Source organism: Zonotrichia albicollis, chromosome 6, assembly GCF_047830755.1.
Source record: "Zonotrichia albicollis isolate bZonAlb1 chromosome 6, bZonAlb1.hap1, whole genome shotgun sequence".
NCBI classification, from domain to species: domain Eukaryota; kingdom Metazoa; phylum Chordata; class Aves; order Passeriformes; family Passerellidae; genus Zonotrichia; species Zonotrichia albicollis.
Genome location: NC_133824.1, coordinates 17946983 through 17968492, shown reverse-complemented (window position 1 = coordinate 17968492; position 21510 = coordinate 17946983). Strand labels below are relative to the sequence as shown.

The 21510-nt window shown below is 36.1% G+C and overlaps 1 protein-coding gene across 7 annotated transcripts in view; it reads right to left on the bottom strand.

Moving 5' to 3' along the window:
- The window catches only part of SLC25A21 (solute carrier family 25 member 21), a 235988-nt gene that overhangs the window by 9132 nt on the left and 205346 nt on the right, over window positions 1-21510 (bottom strand). For 5 of the 7 annotated variants that reach the window (XM_005479826.4, XM_074542662.1, XM_074542660.1 and 2 more), the window contains 4 exons: window positions 15203-15269; window positions 8887-8946; window positions 6504-6611; window positions 2335-2499 (listed from right to left, as the gene is read on the bottom strand). In XM_005479826.4, the coding sequence (XP_005479883.1) occupies window positions 2335-2499; window positions 6504-6611; window positions 8887-8946; window positions 15203-15269 (400 nt within the window). Of the gene's footprint in view, window positions 1-2334; window positions 2500-6503; window positions 6612-8886; window positions 8947-12278; window positions 12471-15202; window positions 15270-21510 lie in introns of those variants that run through there. The other 2 variants (XM_074542663.1, XM_074542664.1) reach the window with 2 other exon arrangements.

The following is a 21510-nucleotide window of genomic DNA, read 5'->3' as shown; positions in this document are numbered from 1 at the left end:
GGATGCAAATTTAATGCACAGTTTAGCTGACAGCTAAAAGGCTAATTCAGAGATTTTAATATATTTTTCCACTTATGTTACAGATGGTGGACAGCAAATAGTCAAAATTATTTCACAAGTGTAGTATTCTAATTTCACAATTTTTATATATTATCATTTTTATATATTTGTCAATATTACAAGACTGGCTTTAAGACTTTGTTTTCTGGCAAAATATACAAAATTAACAAACCAGATTTTGTAATTAAATCAAGTATGTGAGAAATCTAGACAAATTAACAACTGTTAAGTATTTTTCAGACTAACTGCAAACCAGCTTCTACCAAATTCCTTGTACAGGTTTGATATCTCTAAGCCTCTAGTACCTGCCTACTGACAGAAGAGATTTGTTACAGGTCATAAATTATTGTCAAATACTTCCATTTAGCAGTCACTGAAGTGAAATGCAATGCATGTAAGTACCTGAGACATAATGTTGGCTAGCACCAGCCAGATGAAGCCTGATCTATGTCTTCCTAAATTCAGGGTAAGTTTTGCATTGATTTTAATGGAAGTTTGATCAGAATTATTGGCTATATGTCTCTGTACAGACTGTCTATGGCACTGACACTGGCTGGCCTGGGGAGTGCTCTTAGCTTTATCAGCACTACAGAACGCTACCGTGCAAGCCACCATGTAAGGCACTGTGCAGTGGTTAAGCATCAGGCAAACCCCACTTTTTTTGCAGTTAATCCTACACTGATTAAATTGCCTTTTCATTTTGCTAATATTTGAGGACAGCTGGGTCACTGACTGACATTGAAGTAATTTCTCTTTTGTTTTCTACATATATTTAAACCCGTGTTGTAGATGTTAAAATTTTTCTGCATCATACGAAATCTGTATGAAGTACCAATTTCCTTTAGATCATAAAGCTCTGAATCTTTCTAATAATGTAATACTTGCTTCCTATTTTTTAAAATCTGAAAGGCTAGGAAAGCATGCTTATGCCTTGTTTACTGTTCAACATGCTTACTGTTCAATTCCTATGCAAGAACATTTCCCATGATTCCCATAGAAGCTACACACTAGCCTCTGTCCTTACCTGCATATTTTCCTGAATTTTCTGCATAGTGATTATAATTTTTTAATCTTTTGATCAACACAAAAGTGTTTACTCCTATCTTAGTAACAAGCTGTTCCTGCGCCTTGAGTTTTAGAATGTGTGACTAAAGTGCACTGTAAAATATGCTTAGATACACTGTAAGGAACTTGTAGAAACTTGTGGGTCAGCTGCTCTTGAACAATTCAATTTACTGTAATAATCTGCAAATAAGAAGTGGAGGTTTTCTCCATTTACACAACGCTGCCAACAAAAATACCAGGCTACTCAGAAGTGCAGAAAAAAAGAGAGGTGTTACTTCATATGGGAATAGAAACCGATCCCTTTTGATGTGAATTGCACCTTCTTACATGTATATCACTGCACATTACACCTGTGACTGTTTAACTGTCATCATCTAAAAATCACATTAGTGAAAACAGACTTCAATAAGTAGCATACTGGAATCATTAATAAACCATTAGTTGTTTCTCACACAGTCATTTCAAAAGTTGCTGATATTACCACGTTTTCATTTGTAAAATTTCCTTTTGTTGTAAAGGGAATGTTTGCTTCCTTTGTTATTTAAAGTAATATAGCACTATCAAAACTTCTTTAAGTGAAATTACAGCTATAATGATTTTTTTCTTTATATATCTTAATATATATATATATATTTATAATCTTAATTATAAATGATATAAAGTCCCTGTGCATGACCCTTTACATCCTCTTTTGGACTGTCTCTTTCTCATAAGGATGAAACTTCCCGTCATCCTTCAATACTAGGTTGAGCTCTCTTTTCAGTAAATAGGTCCTGTGCCTGGCCAAAATAACCTAAATCCTGCAGCTCAGCCACCTCTGCAAGCTTAGCCCCTATGTGAGTACTGACAGAATTTCTAGAAACTGATTTTTCTCTTCTAGGCCAGTTTTCCACAAAAAAAATTGCATACATACCCAACATAAGCACAACATGTCTGTATCTCATTCGCTGCCTTTTTGCACTGCTACCATGCTATAAAGGGGATTTCATAAAAATGATAATTCAAATATGAATACACTCAGTTTTGCTTAAAAAGTGAGAAGATTGAGTCCTATATTTGCTTCCATTAAAATGCTGTAGATTTCTGCAAAACAGAGCTAGGTTATTCAGTGTTGATCACTAAATACCACAGCTTTGCACAAAAAAATAGTGTGAATAAAAATGTCAAACTTCTTATCTGATTGTCTATTGCATTGTATGAAGAACTTACTTTATTGACTGGAAGAATGTTTTTCACATTGAAGTAGAATCCAAAGTAAACCATGTTAAACACTCCGTGACGGCCCAGTGTTGCAGTGAGGCCTTTGTTGAGTCCTTGGGAGCCCAGACCACCGCTTTTAATGATCTGCTGAGCTTGAACAAAGCTAGATGGTTGCTACACAAGTTAAGCAAAAGAAGGAAGAGATCATCTTTACAAAAAGAAAACAATAAACATAGCATAATTTCCATGCTGTTGACAAACACAATGCTGCCAATTCTTATAATTTTATATTAAGTATCACCGTATTTGTTATTTTCCTTTTCCTGCGGCCAATAAAAACCACAACTTTATTTAAAAAAAGATTCTTCATTTTTCTGATTGCAGAATAAGATGAAAGCAGGACTTGAGTACAGTAAAACAGTAGTACTGTAACAGATTTTCATTTCACAAAAGACAAAAAGGAAGAAACTGTCTCATATCAGACAGAATCTGCCTGACTTACATGCACCTTTGAATTTTTTTGAATACACCATGATATTCAGAATTAGCTATTCCCCTTCTGAATATTTTACATTTTTAGCAGCTTTATAGAAACATTACTTTCAAAAAGTTGGTGAATAGAGTTTGGCTTTCTCCAGAGTAGAAAGCCAAAAAAAGCCATAAAGCCATAAAGCTCTGGGTAACCAAATCTATAATTAGAAAGGCAAAACATGACTTCCACTAGGAGGTTCAAACATGAAAATATAGAAGAATTTTGACTACACCACTGTGAATACCACTAATTTCAATATACTTATTTGTTTAATAGTTTTCCATTTCAAAATATCACTGTGGTAGATCCACAGCATCAGCCAAATGATGCTACTATATCTGACACAGCATATTACCGATTATTTAGGTGACTGATGAGTTTAATCTTTAATACAAAGATTCATTTTTTTTTTCATATTTTGCAACTAATATTATCCTGCTAATGCTCTGCATATATTTTACTGGAGTTTACTTTTCTATCTGCTCCCAAGATTTCAAGTCAGAATCTGTTCTAAAATGGAAATGCAAAACATGGATACTAGCAATGACATCCTTTTTACACTCCAAAAACGGACATTAGATCTTTAAGAAATAATACTGCAGCCTTCAATATTAAGGCGTCCCCTGGTATCCCCTGTCTTGAGTATGGATTTACTCATGCCTCAGAGGTGAAGCCTCTCACTTGCTGAACACCTGAGATGGGATTAATGAGCCCAAATATAGACACCTGCAATGTCTACACCTGACTTCCCTTTTCAGCCCTATAGTAACAAAGAGGACTCCCTTTGGCAGCACTTCCCTTTTACCAAAGGAGGCGTCATCATGTTAACTGACGAAGCCATAGAAGGCCTGCGGTTCATCATTGATGATGGAAGGACCTTAGGCAGAGGAATTTATTGTACAAACATCTGGAGTTAATGCACTTCACACAGCTGTTGACTCTTAATATAGACCTATGCAGTGGAATCTGGAGTCAGATTCTTCTCATCATAAAGCAGAAAAATGTATTTGTTTAATTAATCATAACTCTTATGTCAGGTGAGAAGATTTTAATCATCACACCAGCTTCTATAGCCAGTGAGTTATCCAAGGCTACAAGGAAAGTGAAGAAAAAAAGGAAAACTAAACAACATGGTGTTGGACTTCTTGCAGTCTGCTTTAACAAAAAGCCACCATCATTTTTACCCACAGCAATCCACATTACAAAAGGGCTGATACGTGATTTGTAGTGGCCTTCCTCTTTAAATCTCTCAGCCCTGGAAAGATGATCTGCTACCACAGAACAATTCAGCTGTCACTGCAGGGTGTGAATATTTGCTTTGGGGGTGTGCTGGAGTCTGGGTGTGAGTGTATGTGCTCATGCTCTTCCTTGTTCCTTTTAAACAAGATATATTTATTATTTCTATACAATAGTCAAAGAAATATGTGAATTGCATTAGGTTTCATCATGTAGTATGAAAGCTCCACAATGGGATAGGTACACACTTTACTTAAACCTTTTAGAAAAACAGTGCATGGTAATGCCTTGTGCTGTATAATATAACCTCTGGACATGCTCCTTCCAATGGGCTTGAGTTTACATGCTTTATTGTGGAATGTTCTTTAACATTTTCTTAATGAGAACTTGATGTCAAGGTATTAAGTCACTGGAGCTTTTTCTAATTTACAGCAAATTTTGAAGTTCTAATGCTTTGGAAAGATATATTAAAAATTAACATGTCCGTGATAGAACAATCTTCGTGATTTAAGAACTCAATTTTGCTTGTATTTTTTTCCCTAGAGCAAATAGTTAATATTGTCAATGTAACCTAGGTTTCTAGTAGGGTCCAAATACCATTCTGTCACAATTTTATTTGTATGATAATATACTAATATTTGGATTTTGTGAAATTTTGCATTTAAATTAAATTAGAGAATATTCACCTGAACAAAAACAACTCAGAATGCTTTTGGACAGTTGCTACAGTTCAATTGTTGTATTATTCTGAAGGTCAGCAAGGAAGGGGTGCTGTAACAAAAGAAAATAATTGGCTAAAATATACAAACTAAACCACTCCAGACTTTGGGATGGTTTATAAGTTTTGCAGTAGAGAAAAAATTAAAATGTATGAAGTTAAAGGATACATTGGTGTTTTTCAACTTTACAAGGAATAGTTTGTTCAAAATATAATGGTGGTTTGTTTATACTTAAAAGCTTTTTTTAAGCTGGGATAATTACATCTTCACAACTGTGAAAGAGAAAGATCCAGAATATCTGTTCACTACTGCTGGAGGAGTAATAGTTAATAATTTTTATTACATCATCTTCTTGAGAGACAGATCCCCTCACACATTGATTTTTCCTACTTTCAGTCTCTCTTCCAGGATCCTAAACTCCTGCTCTGCATTATTTATCTGTTCAGTGGCTTTGCTGTCCAAGTTTAAAAAATGTCTAGACTGGAGACTTGCAGCAAATAAACATGTCTTTCATATGCATTGAGAATTGAACAAGAGTATACCAAATATTTTAAAATTTATTCTGGAAGAAAGTGCTTTTCTGGATGAGTTATGGAGTAGGTACCAGTTACTCTATGACATGTGGAAATCAGCAGCTGTATTTTTCCAGAGTCTACCTGAGGAGCTTGGCCCCAACAGATTATGTAAATGGCCAGGTCATAAATCTCTTTACTGTGCACCCCCCAAAAGTGTTCAATTTGTGCAGATGAGTGCTACAAGGCATGCAAGTATTAACTCAGTCAAAACTTAATAGTAGAATATGCAAAAATCATGTCCCACCAGGGATTCAGCTAACATTTTTATGTGAATGCTTATGTGATTTGGCACTTCTACCATGGTACAGCTGATTCCTCAAAAGATTTTGAAAAAGATGGTTTGACAATTGTTATATTTAATAAATGAGAAAAGGAAAAAAGAACTTCATTACTGCCTTCCTTCCCTTTATCCTGGAACATGTTCTGCATTAAAATTAATAGAAGATAGTGCATTCCTGAGAACACTTGATTTTCATGAATCACTGTTTTCCAGTTTAATACTTTCCCCCTTTCAGCAGTACCCAGAATCGTGGCCAATGTTTTGTACAATTACTCCTTTGGATGAAACAATATTTGAATAACAAAACTCTGAAGTTGGGCAAGAATTTAAATTATCAATGTACTTGTTATATAACAATTTTCCAGTTTGCGCTAATAAAAGTGAAGTCTTGTAAGTAATTTCATCCAAGAAACATTGCATAAAGTACAGCAGCTGGACTCTGTCTAGGGCACAGGGCCGTGGTGTTTTATGCTAACTTCCAGCGCTCACTTGAAATCTGGAGCTTGCTGGGGTAAGTGTGCTGTGTCCAAGGGGCTCAGGTTTGCACTCCTGGATTGCAATTCCTCACAGTGCTGGGTTGCTGGCTGCTCAGGAAGGATGAAGGTGCATTTCAGGCACAGAATATTTACAGGGGAGGCGCTGATGCCTCTGACAACACTGCAGGGATCTCTGCATACCTGAGGGCATTGGCTGTTGGATCTCTTCCATTTCCGTTTAGCTTATGGGGAAATCATTTGCATTCACCAATATATTACAGACATTCTGCTCTAAATATGAACCTCAAAATGCAATATGCCCAATAAAATGGAAAAAGGAGAAGGAAGCAGTTTTCCTACCTCTGTGAAAGCATTCTGATTGGTCTGTAAGGTAACCTTCACTACTTCAAATGGGTTAACCACGACTGCCTCTGTCAACCCAGATCCCAAGCCAGCAACTGCAAATGCCTAGGACAGTTCAAATGAAAATTGAGTATTAAGGAGTAATACTTCCGCTACATCAGATTGTGAAACTGAGGGATACAATGCAAACTGCAAGACTACAGTAAAGCAGCAGTATTCTATTGCTAAACAACTTTAGCCCTTGATAGATGCTGACAGTTCATGAAGACAATATGACAATAGCCATAAACCATATTCCAAAACAATCAAAACAAAATATTGAAGCACTTCAAGTCCATGTATTCTCTTTTCAGCTGGAAGGGAAAATATGGTACCACATGATTGCGCAAACATGGAAAAAGTGGCAAAAGAATGTCCTCATGTTATCTTTGGGTGGACTCTGAATAATAACACAAATATAAGTGTAGTTATGCAGCACTGGAAAAAATAAAACCCCTGAACTGAGCATTAAGCACATAACACTAACATTGCAAGGACGAATTAACTCCATTTACTTAGAAGCTGGTGGCATTTGAGTCATAGATATGGAAATATTCACTGCTTTGCTTTCCATCATGGCAGAACATTTTAAGATTTTTTAAAACAAAAAATAGTATTAAAATATTTAGGTCGATTGAGAAAATTCAGAGAGGTTAAGTTTAACGATCACTTTACACATTTATTGCCTTCACTTAGCATCTCCAAACTCTCTAGGCGCTGAAAAAAAGTCCCAGGACCAAAATACATTATAATGAATCCATTTGCTGAAATTCAAAGATACAATAGTAAGGGAAAAAACAATAGTGAGAAAAAACTTACTTAATGCAGAGAGATTTGAGCAGGGACTCCTGAGAGCTCAGGAAAGACAGGAATGAAAAGTTAGAGGGGTAGTGGCAAACACCAGTCTTACTGCCTTTGGAGAAGAATGTGTTACCAACAAATAGAATTTTCCAGTAAGATAGGAACATTTCATCATCAACCATGAGATGGAAGCCAGTAGGAAGATGGTGATAATGTATACACCTGTCTTTCAATAATAAATATTGCCTTGCTATGAGGTCTGTTGAGGTACATAGAAACATTCTGCCTGGCTTACACCAGAATTCCCCTTAGTCGTCTTTTTCCCTCACTACTTTAGGACCAAAAATGCCTCTATAATAATAGTACTGCACAAAAAATATGAGGGATTTCTGATTCTTCTAAGCATTGCTGTATCTGTTCTATGAATCACAGCAGCTTTTGGGCAGCCTGTAAACATGCAATAGCATGTTTATAAGTTTTCAGCCTATTTCCCCCCCTGCAAAAAAAAGTGCTGGGGTACCACAGAACCTTGAATTCTGTTCTTTCCACTCGCTAGAGAACAAGTATCAGTCTCTCTATATACACCTAAGGATGACTACTGCTGAAAAATACCAGATAAAATAGGAGAGACTGCAAACAGCTATAGGGACAGTCGAATGACTAAGAGGAAGAGGAGACTTGCTTTAACCTGGCTAATAGAATTCCACGACCTTTCACTTACTGCAATTAAAGGGAGATGTAACTGGAAGCAAAACTCTTTTAAAGAGACTTGAAATTGCCAAAATCTTTATAGCACAGCCTTAAAAAGATCGTTTCCTAAAGTTGTGATGTCATCATCATGAAAAATAGATATTTACTATGATTTACGTTCTTACACCACAAGAAGCAGTAGCTCTTATAAAAAGAATTTTAGTCCTAATGCACAATGGCAGAATTAAGATCTACACATGAGAATGCAGATTACACGTGCAAGCAACATCTTAGCATTAAAACATTTCTGTGTATATGTACGACCTGCATTTTGTTTTTAAACCAAGGAAGTAGCAAAGGACTTCAAAGGAAGTAGCAATTTCTTAGCAATAATTGTTTCTTTTATAAATTTTTTAAAATAAGTCTGAGATCTTTATGTTTTCTATAGTTGTACTGTGCCTTGGAGAATAGCACTGTGAGATTGAAGTCTTAAACTGTACATGATGACATGAATAAATAAATATTGATAATGTTCAACTTTTTTTGTTATTTCATAAGAATTAAGAATGACAAGTTTATACATTCTCTTCCATGGTGGCTGTTATCCATGTTCATGAATGTTAAGATGTTGTAGGGAATTATTTTGAGGACATTTGATATAAAACATTATTTTCAATTTTTATGTATTCTTATCAATATTTTCTTATCAAGGGACAGGTCTGTTTTAAAAAACTCTGGATTGAGCTGGACCCTTTAATTGTGGGCTTCTTCTGTGGGAGGAAGCAGATGAGACAGACTGTTCAGCAGACACATATTATATCAGAACATAAAGTTCTGTATCCATACATACCAGCCCTGGTGGCAGTGATGCATATCCTAGAAGCTTCCTGTATTGTTCAAAGGTAAAAAACTGTGAATAGAAGATAGATTGAAATTGAATTGAAAAAAAATATTAGTTACTTATACAAATTAGTAAAAAGCAGACTACAATGGAGTTTCACTACCTCATATCCTGAGCAGCTGCACACAGTTCTGCAAAACAAACGTAAGCCACTTTTATTTCACACTTTCTGTAGCAGTGTTAGATGTGCAAGAGTAGACAATCAGGCTTCAGAACTGATACTGATTTTATTAGTGTGTCATGCATAATAGCAGCATAAGTGAAATTCAAGTAATGCTTTATCTAAGAGTTCACTTACATCATTTAGGACCAATTTAATTTTATAAACTTTTCCTCTGGCATTAACTTTCGTATACTAATGCAAATGTAGTAGCAGATATTACAGTTTTCCCAAGAAATCACCCCCACATCCTTATTGTAATGTGATGCAATTGCTTTTGCATTTCTCAAACACTAGTCTGCTTCTCATCAGAGATATAACTGTGTATTTTGAAGATGCAAAGTCTGCTATTTTTATAATCTACTGTCAACAGGTACATTTCTTTTCCTGTTCTCTCTTTACAAATAAATCTTTCACTCAATTGTCTGCTTTCAAACAGTGGCACTTCAATATTCTGAGCACCTGCAATCCCTTAGAGGATGTCTTGAAAGCTGTGCTCATGGGTGTTTGAATCTCCAGAAAAAAGTAAAATCAGCTTCACCTGCACCAACATGATGAAAGGCATTTACAAAGGCTCACTTTGCAACCTACCATGTCTTGACATCAAAACCCATTAGTTTTAAGAATAACTTCTCTGAATTCTTATAAAAATCATACATAATAAATGAGTGGATTTGTTCTTCCAAGAAGAAGGTTTGGAATAGCTCTGACTGCACTGAAGCCAGGAGGAAGCTTTCTGTTGGCACAGGCAAACAGACTTTTGCTGCCCAGCTCCTTGTCTGTGGACATGAAATCTAAGATGCATGGGTCAACTTATACTCTAGAGAAAGAGTATATGTGACATTTTACAAATTATTGGGAGGGTGCCCTCTGAAATACAACACACAATATAGGTTACTATTTAAAAACCAACTCAGATTACATCATATTCAAAACAGGGCTACCAGGAACATTAAGGAGAACTTAGAGATTGCTTTAAGAATGAAGACTGAAGGAGAATGACTGCTTTCCTTGTTTAGTTTAGCAAAAGAGATGCTGCAAGAGAATGTAACACAAGGAAGATAAGTAACATAAAGAAACTAGGTGTAAAAGCAAAATATAAGTAGAATGTGACTGGAGAGCTGATGAAGCTTTCTTGCTTGCAACTAAAATAATCTTGAAACAGTCTTCCAATAAGAGAAATGGGGGAAAAATCTTTATGTTGTGAATGGGAGAGTTTGATAAGTTCATGAAGGAGATTACAGAACAAACCCCATAGTGTCTTAAATTCATATTCTGCAAACATTTTACTGAAGTCACTGGAAAAGTGGTCTAGTTGCTATCACAAAAGACAGATGTGAGTGCAGTGAAAATGATCCTCTAGCATGAGGGTGGCAGAAATTGTGGGCTAAAAAGAGTAGGTATCTGAATTCTGGGTAACACCAGAAACATTGGAGGTGTTATTCCACATAGTTTTCACACATGGAACAACACAAGGTCCCTAACCACAGCTTGCTATTTGTGAGCCCTGTAATCTGTCTAAGAAACATTCACATCTTTGCATGCAAAATAAAGTGGCTTTTACACAGCATGTCAGGTAGGATGGGAATGAAGAACAAAAACCTGTCACAGTTCCACCAAGACTGCATCAGTGCAAGTTCATATCTCCCAGTACAAGAGCTGTCACATCCCAGTCTAGCAAAAGTAAATAGCCAGAACTTGTAACTTTCCTGTCTGCTTTCCAGTGTTGGCCTGTGACATGTGATTAGTTCAGAGCAAGCTGGTTCAAATGAAGATGGGATCCTTGGAAATTGGTGAATTCTGTGACCACAGAGGGGACTACAATCCCTCCACACAGCATCTGCTGATGCATGAGACAACCAAACTGTTTCACCACATGAGGAAGGCAACAAGCAAAGAGGCCAATGGAGATGTGGGAATCATAAGAAACATAAGGGAATAGAGGTTTTAAGACAAAAGAGAAAGACTGTGTGGCCTGTGCTGAGTCTCAGCCAAAGAAGACAAGCTCTGTCCCTCATGGTTCAGTACTACAGACCTATCAGAACAAAACAGCCATTCCATAAACCACGTGTACAGGAACATAAGTAATAAGCACCACATTTTCATTTGAACTTGTTTAGAACCTTGTCCTATGGCAAAGTCAATAAAATTTTTCAATCAAGACCTGCTTCAAATGAAAAGTCACTAGAATCATACCAAAACCATCTGAGAATTGGGTGTAAATGTGTTAATAATGCCACTGTCTTAAAGCAAGAGGGAATATGTATACACAAGCAAAATTGGGTTGTTAAATTCTGGAAACTGATGGGCTGATACTCTGGTCACTGGACAGGTATTTTTTTATATCCTCAGCTGGGATTATTATATCATTTTGCAGAAAAGGTCCTAGAACTGGGATCCAGATTTTGACTACCTTCCAAAGAGTGTTAAGATTGAACATTAACCTTGAAAGCATCTTGCAAATATGTTTAAAATTTTTGCATTGGCCTTGACAACAATCAAAAAAGAGAGAAGTGTTACTTTAGCTCTATCTTTTTGAAGGTATAATAGAGGTCTAACAAAGTGGGAGGGTAAGCTGCTTCACTGAACTAAATTAATTTCTTATTGTGATAAAATTTGCTTTATTCTCTCTCCAGCATCTTTCTAGTCATTGTTACCCTCTTAACCTTTAATGGAATTTCTGGTATTCCTTAATGTTTTCCATAGTGTTACAGATCTGTAAAATAGTTGTAATAAAGGCAGAATTACATTACCCAGCAATTTTTTTGGTCTTTAAAATGTTACCTTCAAATCAATAGCTTCCTAGAATCATAAATAAAATAACTACTTAATAATAACTATGCTTTAAATAATTTTTAAAAGAAAAAAATCACTAGCAATAAAATTTAATATAAATGTTGCTGGGTGTACTAGAGTGACTAGTATACATACAATTTTTCAAAAAAGAACGATTTCATACTGTGTCATATGATTTTATATACATCCACCTAAAATGTTTTTAAAAACACAGCATAATTTGTCTTTTCCTCTACAGTTGCATTAAGTTAATAGCTTTGTGCAAAAAAAATTCTCAGAATAAGCGTACTTAAAACATGCTTTTGTGTATATAGTAACCAATATTGTCCATCTGGCAAAGATACACTTTAATTGAAGTTACACAGAAAATAGCCAAAGTACTTACCAGATGTCTCAATAATGCTAAGATAAAAATATATGCTTGAAACAAGATGTCTGGGAACACATGAGCAATATAAATTTGCCCCAAAAGTTCATCTGTTAACCATTGTATTGGCACCATCATTTCTTTCCTCCAAGTTCAATCTAACAGAAAGTTATAAACTCTGACTTTTCATCTTCCAGAAATACCAGCTTTCTTTTTAGAAGGGAAATAAAAAGAGAGAAAAAAAGAAATAGTAAGACAGACATGGGAACACAGTTGACTAAAAATGAAGCTTTATCTTCAACACTTAACTGTAAAACTGGGGCTAAATAACTTCATTTTAATAGCTTTATTTTTACTTGCAAAAATACACACCAGATAAACAGAATATTCCAGTAGCATAAGTACATTTCTTCTTAGTACAAAATCTTGCTTGTCTATTCTCTACTCACTTTTATGACACTGTAACTAGAAACTTTCAAAAAACTTCATTACAAACATAAAAAGAAGCTACTGGAACCTAGAAAATGCCTCTTTTCCTTTTGTGCTTTCTCAAATCTCAGAATCATTGGTCTGAATGTAGTCTTCCTCTAAATCTCACCAGTCATTTAGGCAGTCAGGAAGGGAGAGCTTGAGGCTTGTTTCAATGAGGAAAACTATTAGAAGAATAAGGGTTGGAGGGTGGGCCAAAGAAAGCAATGATTTTTCCTCTGGGGTCATAGCCAAATAAGGTTAATGGAAATTTGAGATAGGTTGGATTCTCTTCAGGTCAAAGCGTGGGTACAAATTCCACTTTGGATATTAAAAATTGTACTGGCCTATGACATCTCACAGTGAACTGTTCCATTGTACAGGTTCTTACATTATTGATCAGCCCTGTTCTCTCACTGAATTCTTCTAATGTAGAATACAGCTGATGTCTCAAAAAAGTTATCCTGATGTCCTTGGAGCAGCAGCAAATTTAAAGGAATATTGTAAATAATAAAAGAATTCAACTATTAAATTAAAACCCTCTCATGTTTAACATTTAAGCTTGATTCTCATGTTTGCAGAAAACTCAGCTCTCACATAGATGTCCAAGAACTAGGAAGAGAGCATCCCACAAAAGAGAGGACAAGTAAGACATTAAAGGAGCCAGGAGCTCTTGATGTAAAAGAGTTTAAGAGAACTGAGTCTGTTTAGCCTGGAGACAAGAAAACGAAGGTGATTTAAGTTCTGTTTTCCACCATTCAAATTTGATACAGAAGAGTCAGACTTTCTCAGAGGCCAGCAACAGAAGCATGAGAGGCAACACACAAAGGTTGCAAAAGGAGGATTTGGACTGGATATAAGGGAAAATTCTTCACCGTAAAAGAATTAAGGACTGGAGGACGAGCACTGAGAGGCTGCAGCCTCCATTCTTTAAGATTTCAGAACTCAACTAGACAAGGCATCTGAACACCATGAAGTCAGCTCTGCTTTTATCAGAGATTCTTCCCAACTGAAAATCTTTTTATGATTCTACAATTATATTGAACATCATGGGGTTTAAGCCAATTTAATAAATTTGAGTAAAGGAAAGTGATTTAAAGTTTATGAATGACTGAAAATGGTAGGAGAAATCAAATGGGTTAGCATTTTGACTAATACATGCTGGAATCTAAAAAGCACAGTCAGATTTACTTTATTCTGTTTCAAATGAAATTAAATGGAGAGACAGAGGAAGCACCACAATATGAAGAAAATGAATTATTAGGAATCTTCTAAATATTATCCATCTATTCTTCACTGCCACTTTGCAGTGGGACTGCAAATAGGACTTTAGTTTTCCTGGTTTAATTAAAGAATTTTGAGATAAGTGAGATATGTCACTTGTATCTAAAATGCCAGTGCAAACAATAAGATGACATTACCAGAACTCCTTTAGGATTCTGTTACAAGGTCACATCCTGTCACTTTATACAAATATTATTCCTCTGTAAAGGAATTGGAATGTGAATGATTAATTGCAGACTAAGGACCAGAATCATATGCAGCCTTTTTAGAAAGAAACAACAAAAAGAAAGAAAGGAAAATCAAGACATTCTGTATAATAACTGCTTTTAGACACGTTTGTTGCAACTATGGAAACTTCAAAGTCCTGAAGTAAAAGACTAAGAAACATTTGCTCTTAACACAATGGCTGCTTTGATAGATTTAGAACTTTAGAATGATGTGCTTAATAACTAGGTTTTAATTAAAAAGGTTGAATGGCTCAACTGAAAAAAATGATGTATTGAAGTATTTTGCTTAGGAATGTTACTAAAATCCTGTTCTACAAATCAAAATAAAGTATAATAAAAGAAAATCAGATCAGCATTTGACAGAAAATACACTTTGATAGGCTAGCATCTATAACTGTAAGAGAGCTGGAGTAAAATGTTTTGCACAATGAGGAGTTGTATCCATTACAATCTTCAATCTCTTCAAAAGATAGAGTATTGAGCAGAGTGCCATTTGGAGCACAAACCTGGGCAGCACTTCAAACCTACTAAATAAGTACTTATTAGTGGCTTCTTTAATGGCTCCTTGTGTTAATTTATTAAGCTGTTAGTTGTTTTGCAAGTTGCTAGGCATTTTCAGTAAAACAAAATATGTAAACCAGAGGCACTTATGAGGCTAAAATATAACTTAAACATTTTATTAATTCTGACAATATAAAATAATTGCAACCTTTTTTTTTCAGTAACATTTGATACACAGGTCAAAATTAGCTTAATGTTTACGAGCCTTATCCTACACTTCTTAATCAAGGACAGTTTTTATTGTGCTATCAACAGGAAACTTTCCTCCTAGTAAAAATCAGAGGATTAATATGCCAAATAAGTTTAAGATTCTAATCTCAGTCAGTGGGGGAGAAATAAAATGTTTTACAGCTGCCACTGTCCCTAGTTATACTTTTAAAGGAGGAAGCATGGGGTTTTTACCTTCACTGCCCTTTTAGGTGTCTCAGCCAAAATGGGAGGAAGTATTCCTTTGTAGAAGCCAAGTAATCTATTGAAGAAAAAAAAAGAAATTATTTTCGTATGGATAAAAAATACATCAATACCATACTGCCAGTTCTATTTCACTTTTGACTAAAGCAATTAAACTTTCAGCATTTCCAGGCATTCAGACAATTAATGATACTCTATGCTTACTTGCTAAACAACTAATGTACTACCAAATATATCATGTGCTGGTGAGATGATAGAAGGAAATCAGCAATAAATACATAAAAATTCAATCAACCTTTTTCTGAAATACAAGAAATTCTATTTAAAAGGTGAGGGACATTTTTGACAATGAAAAAGAAGTATTATTTCATTGTTTTAATTTGTTTACCACAGCAATGTTTACATCAGAAATTTAAGTCACAAAATCACAAAATATAGGGTTGTAAAAAACTGTGACTTCAGCAAGTTGCATACAAAAACACTTCTTGCTCATCTTCAGATGCTAGCTGAGACATATTTTGAAGTTTAGTTTTAAACATGTCTCAAAATGTATTAAGTTTTTTTCTTTTAGCAACTTAGTTTTAACACAAGTTACCCATTCAGAGATCCATGACAGAATTACCTATTTCATCTGGGAAAAAACATTTGGGCAGTACCTTGTCACTGTATCTATATGCATGTGTGTATCTATATCTCTATATCTATCTATCCACAACCTGCTGCATGCCAGCACACATGGCATTTTCAGGCAGCCTGAGCTCTGCTTATAAGGCCAGTGTAGATACACAATGCTGGGTCTTGGGAATGCTTTAAATGACAAGTAGTTTTCAAAATCCCCACATGGGGTAGAAATAGACACAGTCCTTGTCTGCTAGGTCTGCACACTAACCTGGATAGTGCATGGTGAGAGCTCAGAAAGGAATTTAATGGAATCATCAAGAAGAATCATAGAATGATCACCACCTCCAGGGATGGTGACTCCACCACTTTTCTGGGCAAACTATTCCAATGCCTGACCACCTTAATAATGAAGAAGAAAGTTTTTCAATATCCAATTTGTGTTGTTCCTGTCTTAGCTTAAGGTCGTAAGTTATCTTGTTAGCCAACAAGAATATATCCTACAATTTGTCCATCTTCAGAATGTATACACATTTATTCAGGACTGTAAGAGGATTCTGTCTACACACACAAAAAAATTACCTAAAGTAAAGCATTTGTGTTTTTAAAAATGTTGAAAGGTGGTGATGTTGGAATGTGATGATTCGCCTTTCTAAAGCAGCCTCATATTTGAAATATTTTTGCAGAGTCTGTAAGACATCAATAGATTCTCCTACAGTTGATCTCTACATGTCAAAAGATAACAATGAAATTCATATTCCCCATGTGAATTTAAAATACTACAAATACTATACCATTTTGCCCATCCTTCTTCAAACACTTCTTAGGAGTTCTCTGCTTGGGCTTCTCCAACATAAATAAAGTAATTTAGGACTTGTAATATGCTCTGGGTTGGGCATATCCTTACTCTGAAGAAAGCAATGTTTGAGCTCCAGTCCACAATAAAAGGACACTTTGAGCATTTAACATAATGATGGCTTAATGACAAAATACTGAAAAGTAGGAGATTAAGGAATTCAGTGGTCATCAGATGTTTAAATTTTTCCAAAGTCTTACTTCCCAAACATAAACATACAAATATACATTTATGTATCTATTAATATAGATATGGATATACCTACAGATACTTATAGTTATGGATATAACAATATAAATATAATGAATCCATAGAATCATACAATCATAGATACACAGAATGGTTTGGTTGGAAGGGACCTTAAAATAATTTAGTTCCAACCTGCCTGCCATAAGCAGGGAATCTTCCACTAGACCAGGTTACTCTGAGCCCCATCCAGCCTGGCCTTGGTCTTTATTCTTAGGGCTGGGCCCATTTTAGTCTTTAATGGTTCATACATATGCAGAACATATCACTTATTCACCAAGCAATTTAAATGTGAAATACCTTAAAGAAGGCGATTCATACATTTTAATGTGAGTTCAAACTGAAACTGAGGCCCAAGTAGGATCAGCTACAAGAACACAGATCCCTGTAAACACTTCTTTCCTTTCAGCTCAGTCTAAACCCCTGCAAGCATATCTACAACAGGCATCCTGCTTGCAATTTCTACTCCTCCACATGATTGGAATTGGAGAATTAATGTCCTCCACTGCTTTACTCGCTGGTGTAGCTCACACTACAAAAACTGAGACTCGGTCTGGATTTTTTTCATTAGTAGGAGATGCCTAAGCAGAGAAATATGGAGTATAGAATAACAAATAAGTTTAAAAAATATGCTGCAGCATTACCCAGCCTCGCACTGCACAACAGGTTCCTTTTCCAGGTTGCGTTTTTGTATATTCAAAATGAATGCAGCTATTGGATATATAAGCCTTGTAACATTTCCACAATCTCTGGGGATCTTAGAGAAAACTTTTCAGAGAGAATGTAGAAAGGATATACCAGGAATCTGAGCAGTAAATTTGTCATCTTAGCAATATTGTAAGGCAGGTAGCAGCTCCTAAAGAGCAATCCAGCATTAAACCACAAGTCAACATTGAAACACCAGTGATTCAGGCCACCATTAGACCAGGCAGTGGATTATTTGAAAGTTCTAAAGAAATGGGAACTAAAAATATGAAAAGCAATTATCCATTGCTTCTGAATCACAGAAAAGCTGATGATGAAAGGGACCTCTCGAGATCATCTGACCCAACCCTTTGCTCAGGAAGGGCAACCTAGAGCCAGTTGTCCAGGACATGTCCAGACAGCTTCTGAGTATCTCCAAAGAATGACTACCCTTAAAGGAAGGAGATACTTCAAATTCTCTGGGCAGCCTGTGCCAGTGCTTAGTTACCCACATAGTAAAAATGAACACATTCCTGATGTTCATACGGACCCCCTTGTGCTTCACTTTATGTCCATTGCCTCTGGTCCTGTCACTGAGACCTTTCCTTTAGGTACTTCCAGATTCCCCTCTGAGCCTTCTCTCCTCCAGGCAGTTCTGCATCTCCCAGTCTTTTCTCATGTGAAAGGTGCTCCAGTCCTTTAATAATTTTAGTTGTCCTTCAACTGAACTCTTTATGTTACGTCCATGTCTTCTGTTCTCATCACTGAACTTCAGGCAGAGCTCCACGCACTGCTGTTGTCTTCCTGGCCAGCCCTTCCTGAGCAGCCTGTATCCCTCCACAGCAGCACTCGGTGCATTCCCTGCATCCCTGGGATCCTGATGAGATCCTACTCCTGCAGCTGCACACAGGTCTCCAGTTCCTCATGTTTGTGTCCCATGTTGTGTGCCCTGGTGTGCAGGCTCCTCACAGAAACTTCCTCACTCACATGCAAATGTTTGAGGTGGCCCCAGCTGAGCCCTGTTTATTCCCATTGTGTTCCTTGTGGTTCACTTTGCTTGGCTTTGCTTTGCTTGGCTCCATCGCTCCCTCAGAGCTGCTGTAACTTCCCCCTCTCTCAGGGCTCCTGATTTGAAGTCCTCTTTTAAGGACTGTACCAGGAGCAGCCACACTGCAGCAGAGATAGGTGTGCAAAGATACCACTGTGCACCTAATGTCAGGCTGATCTGCTTATTGTAAGGCTGACACTGAAGACTTCCTGCTGAAGGAACCTCTACTGTGAACCAGGAGAATCTGCAGAGCTGAGTAATCATATTCATGGCTCTATGAATCCCTAAAATGTGAAGGATTTCATAGCCACATAAGTGGCTTTCACTGCTTTGCTCCTCCTTCCTCTTTGGAAGCAAATCTCTTCATGGAAAACAGACAAGAAGGAGTTAAGGTCTATTCCTATGGAACACATTAAGTTTAGAAATCTAAAAACACATGAAACTTTGAGGATATACATCCATATATGCAATATGTAATTCAGTAAACATGGTAAGAGCTAGCTCAGTATTTAATTATGAGCTGTGGTTTAGGGTTTTTTTCCCTTCCTGATTTGAAATAGAAACAGAAAAAAGGTTAGTAAGCACAGCCAGTAAGATGAAAGGAATAAATGAAAAGAGGAAGTAGAAGACAATGCCATCCCATCACTGCCTATTGTCAACTGACTAATTTTTTGCATAAAGTGTAGTCGCTTTTAGAACCTCCTGTGCCTGAGGTGGAGGACAAGCAGCTGCCCACAACTTTTACAAATAACATTTTACAAATTGTACCCATTAAAGAGAGTTATTTCAATCTTTGCAGAATGAACCATTTACTTAATTAAAAAAACTAGCATGATAGTAACAAAAACGTAACTGGCTTTTGCTAGTCAAAAAGTACACACACACACACACACACACACACACACAGAACAATCTTATCCTTCTGCTTTGCTTGGCCAATTGAGTTTAGCCTATTTGTTCACAGCGTATGAAATTTTTTCAAATTTTTTCAATGAACAATGATGACATTTCACATTTGAGAGATATTATCACCTGGACTCAAGCCTCCTTCAAAAAACTAGTGTTCAGAAAGATTATGAAACAGCAGCAACAGCAATCACTGCAGGGTCTGATAGAAGAAAGAGGAGATGACATCATATCCCCAGCTAGAGACACTGGAAAGAACAAATAAATTTCTAACAGAAACACAGCTACATCTTATTTTGTTTCAGCATTAAGGGTCTAAATTAACATCACCATTCAATTGTATTCTGGGCAAGAGCCCAAACTCATCTTTGCAGCAGTTGATTTTGAAACATTACAGTCAATCACATCTTCTCAATTTGTTCTTGCAGGCTTTCCCTATCCTTCTGGTTTCCATTTCTTGTTTGGAAGCCTTGAGTCATTCACCCTGGCAAGACGACCAACCTAAATCAGTTATTTTCTCCGAATTATACTGAAATTGCGATCTTGCTTAGCTTGTTGTTTTCTTCCTCTGCCTTTCACATAATTTTCCCTTTAAGGATCTAATAAAGCTGATTGAAGGCATAAGCACAATATTCCCTTTCTTTTGGTGCTGTCAAAACCAAGGCATTTACCCACATTGTTTTATAATTGAAACAAAAAACCTCTTAGGTCCAATTCTGCTTTCATTACCTCTGCATTATCCCAAGTATAAATAAAAGACCTGGCTTTCATGACCACATCAGTTGCATGAAACAAATGCACAACTTTCAGATTTTATGAAATGTTTAAACAAAGGGAAGGAATTGTGAAGACATGATTGGTTAAAAAGTTGGGCGTTGTTCAAAAAGAGGAAGAAAGTATGTCTAAATATAATTAAGTTTGCTTAAAATTTAATTTATATCAGGGAAAAGGTACCTTTCATTTTCATGCTATGTAGCATGTTATGAATTTATTACTAATAGAAAATAAATAATTGGACACGGGGCAATGTTACTTTAACATAACTATAACATAACTTTGTGTTGACCTAGCTGGATATTTAAAAGATTTTAAATCCCCAGAAGTTGTGGAAAAACAAGCAAGTGCTTAGTGAAGGCAGGCACAAATTAGTACCTACCACTGAGAATAAGGGACTTATATTTAGGCACTTATTTTGAGAGCTGGAAGCCACTAACCAGTTCACACATGTAGTTCACCCTCAATCCCAGCATTTACAGCTATTTCCCCAGCTGAGGAGGTATGTTACAGGGAAGGCTGAGTGTCATTCTGGGACAACTGGCACAGAGTTCAGCAGACTTGAAAAGATATTAAAGGTTGGACACATTCACAGAAAATCAGGCTTGGACACTCTTACATTCCAAAAAGAATTTTTTTTCTTGTGAAGTATGTTATGTATATTATCCTACTGCAAATGTTAAATACACATCTCTACAGGAAACCCATATGAATCTATCAATGACACAGTTAGCTAAGCTGGCTTCTGAATTTCTATTATGCAAATATATTTCTTTATTTATTCTGTGTCTGTTATACAGATATCTGCCATTTCAGACACTGGCACTAAATACTAGGTCCTTATTTTCATTATATTTAACTTTTTTTTTTTTTTTTTGAAAGCTTTCATTGCAACACTCAGAATTAGGGAAAAACATAAATATTTTTTTTTGCAGCAAGCAAAACAGAATTATATGTGAGCCTGTGCCTGTAGTAACACTCTTAGACTACATACTAAAAGAGACCAAGCCTCCAGCTATAGGAATACTAGAAGCAGACCAATTAATTAAAGAAATCTGTCAAATAAGTTAGGACAACACACTGCATGAAAAGTGACTGGGTAAAAAGGAAGAGGCTGTCGGTGAAAGCTATTAAGATACTTCAGGAAAGTACTAACAGTGGAGAAGC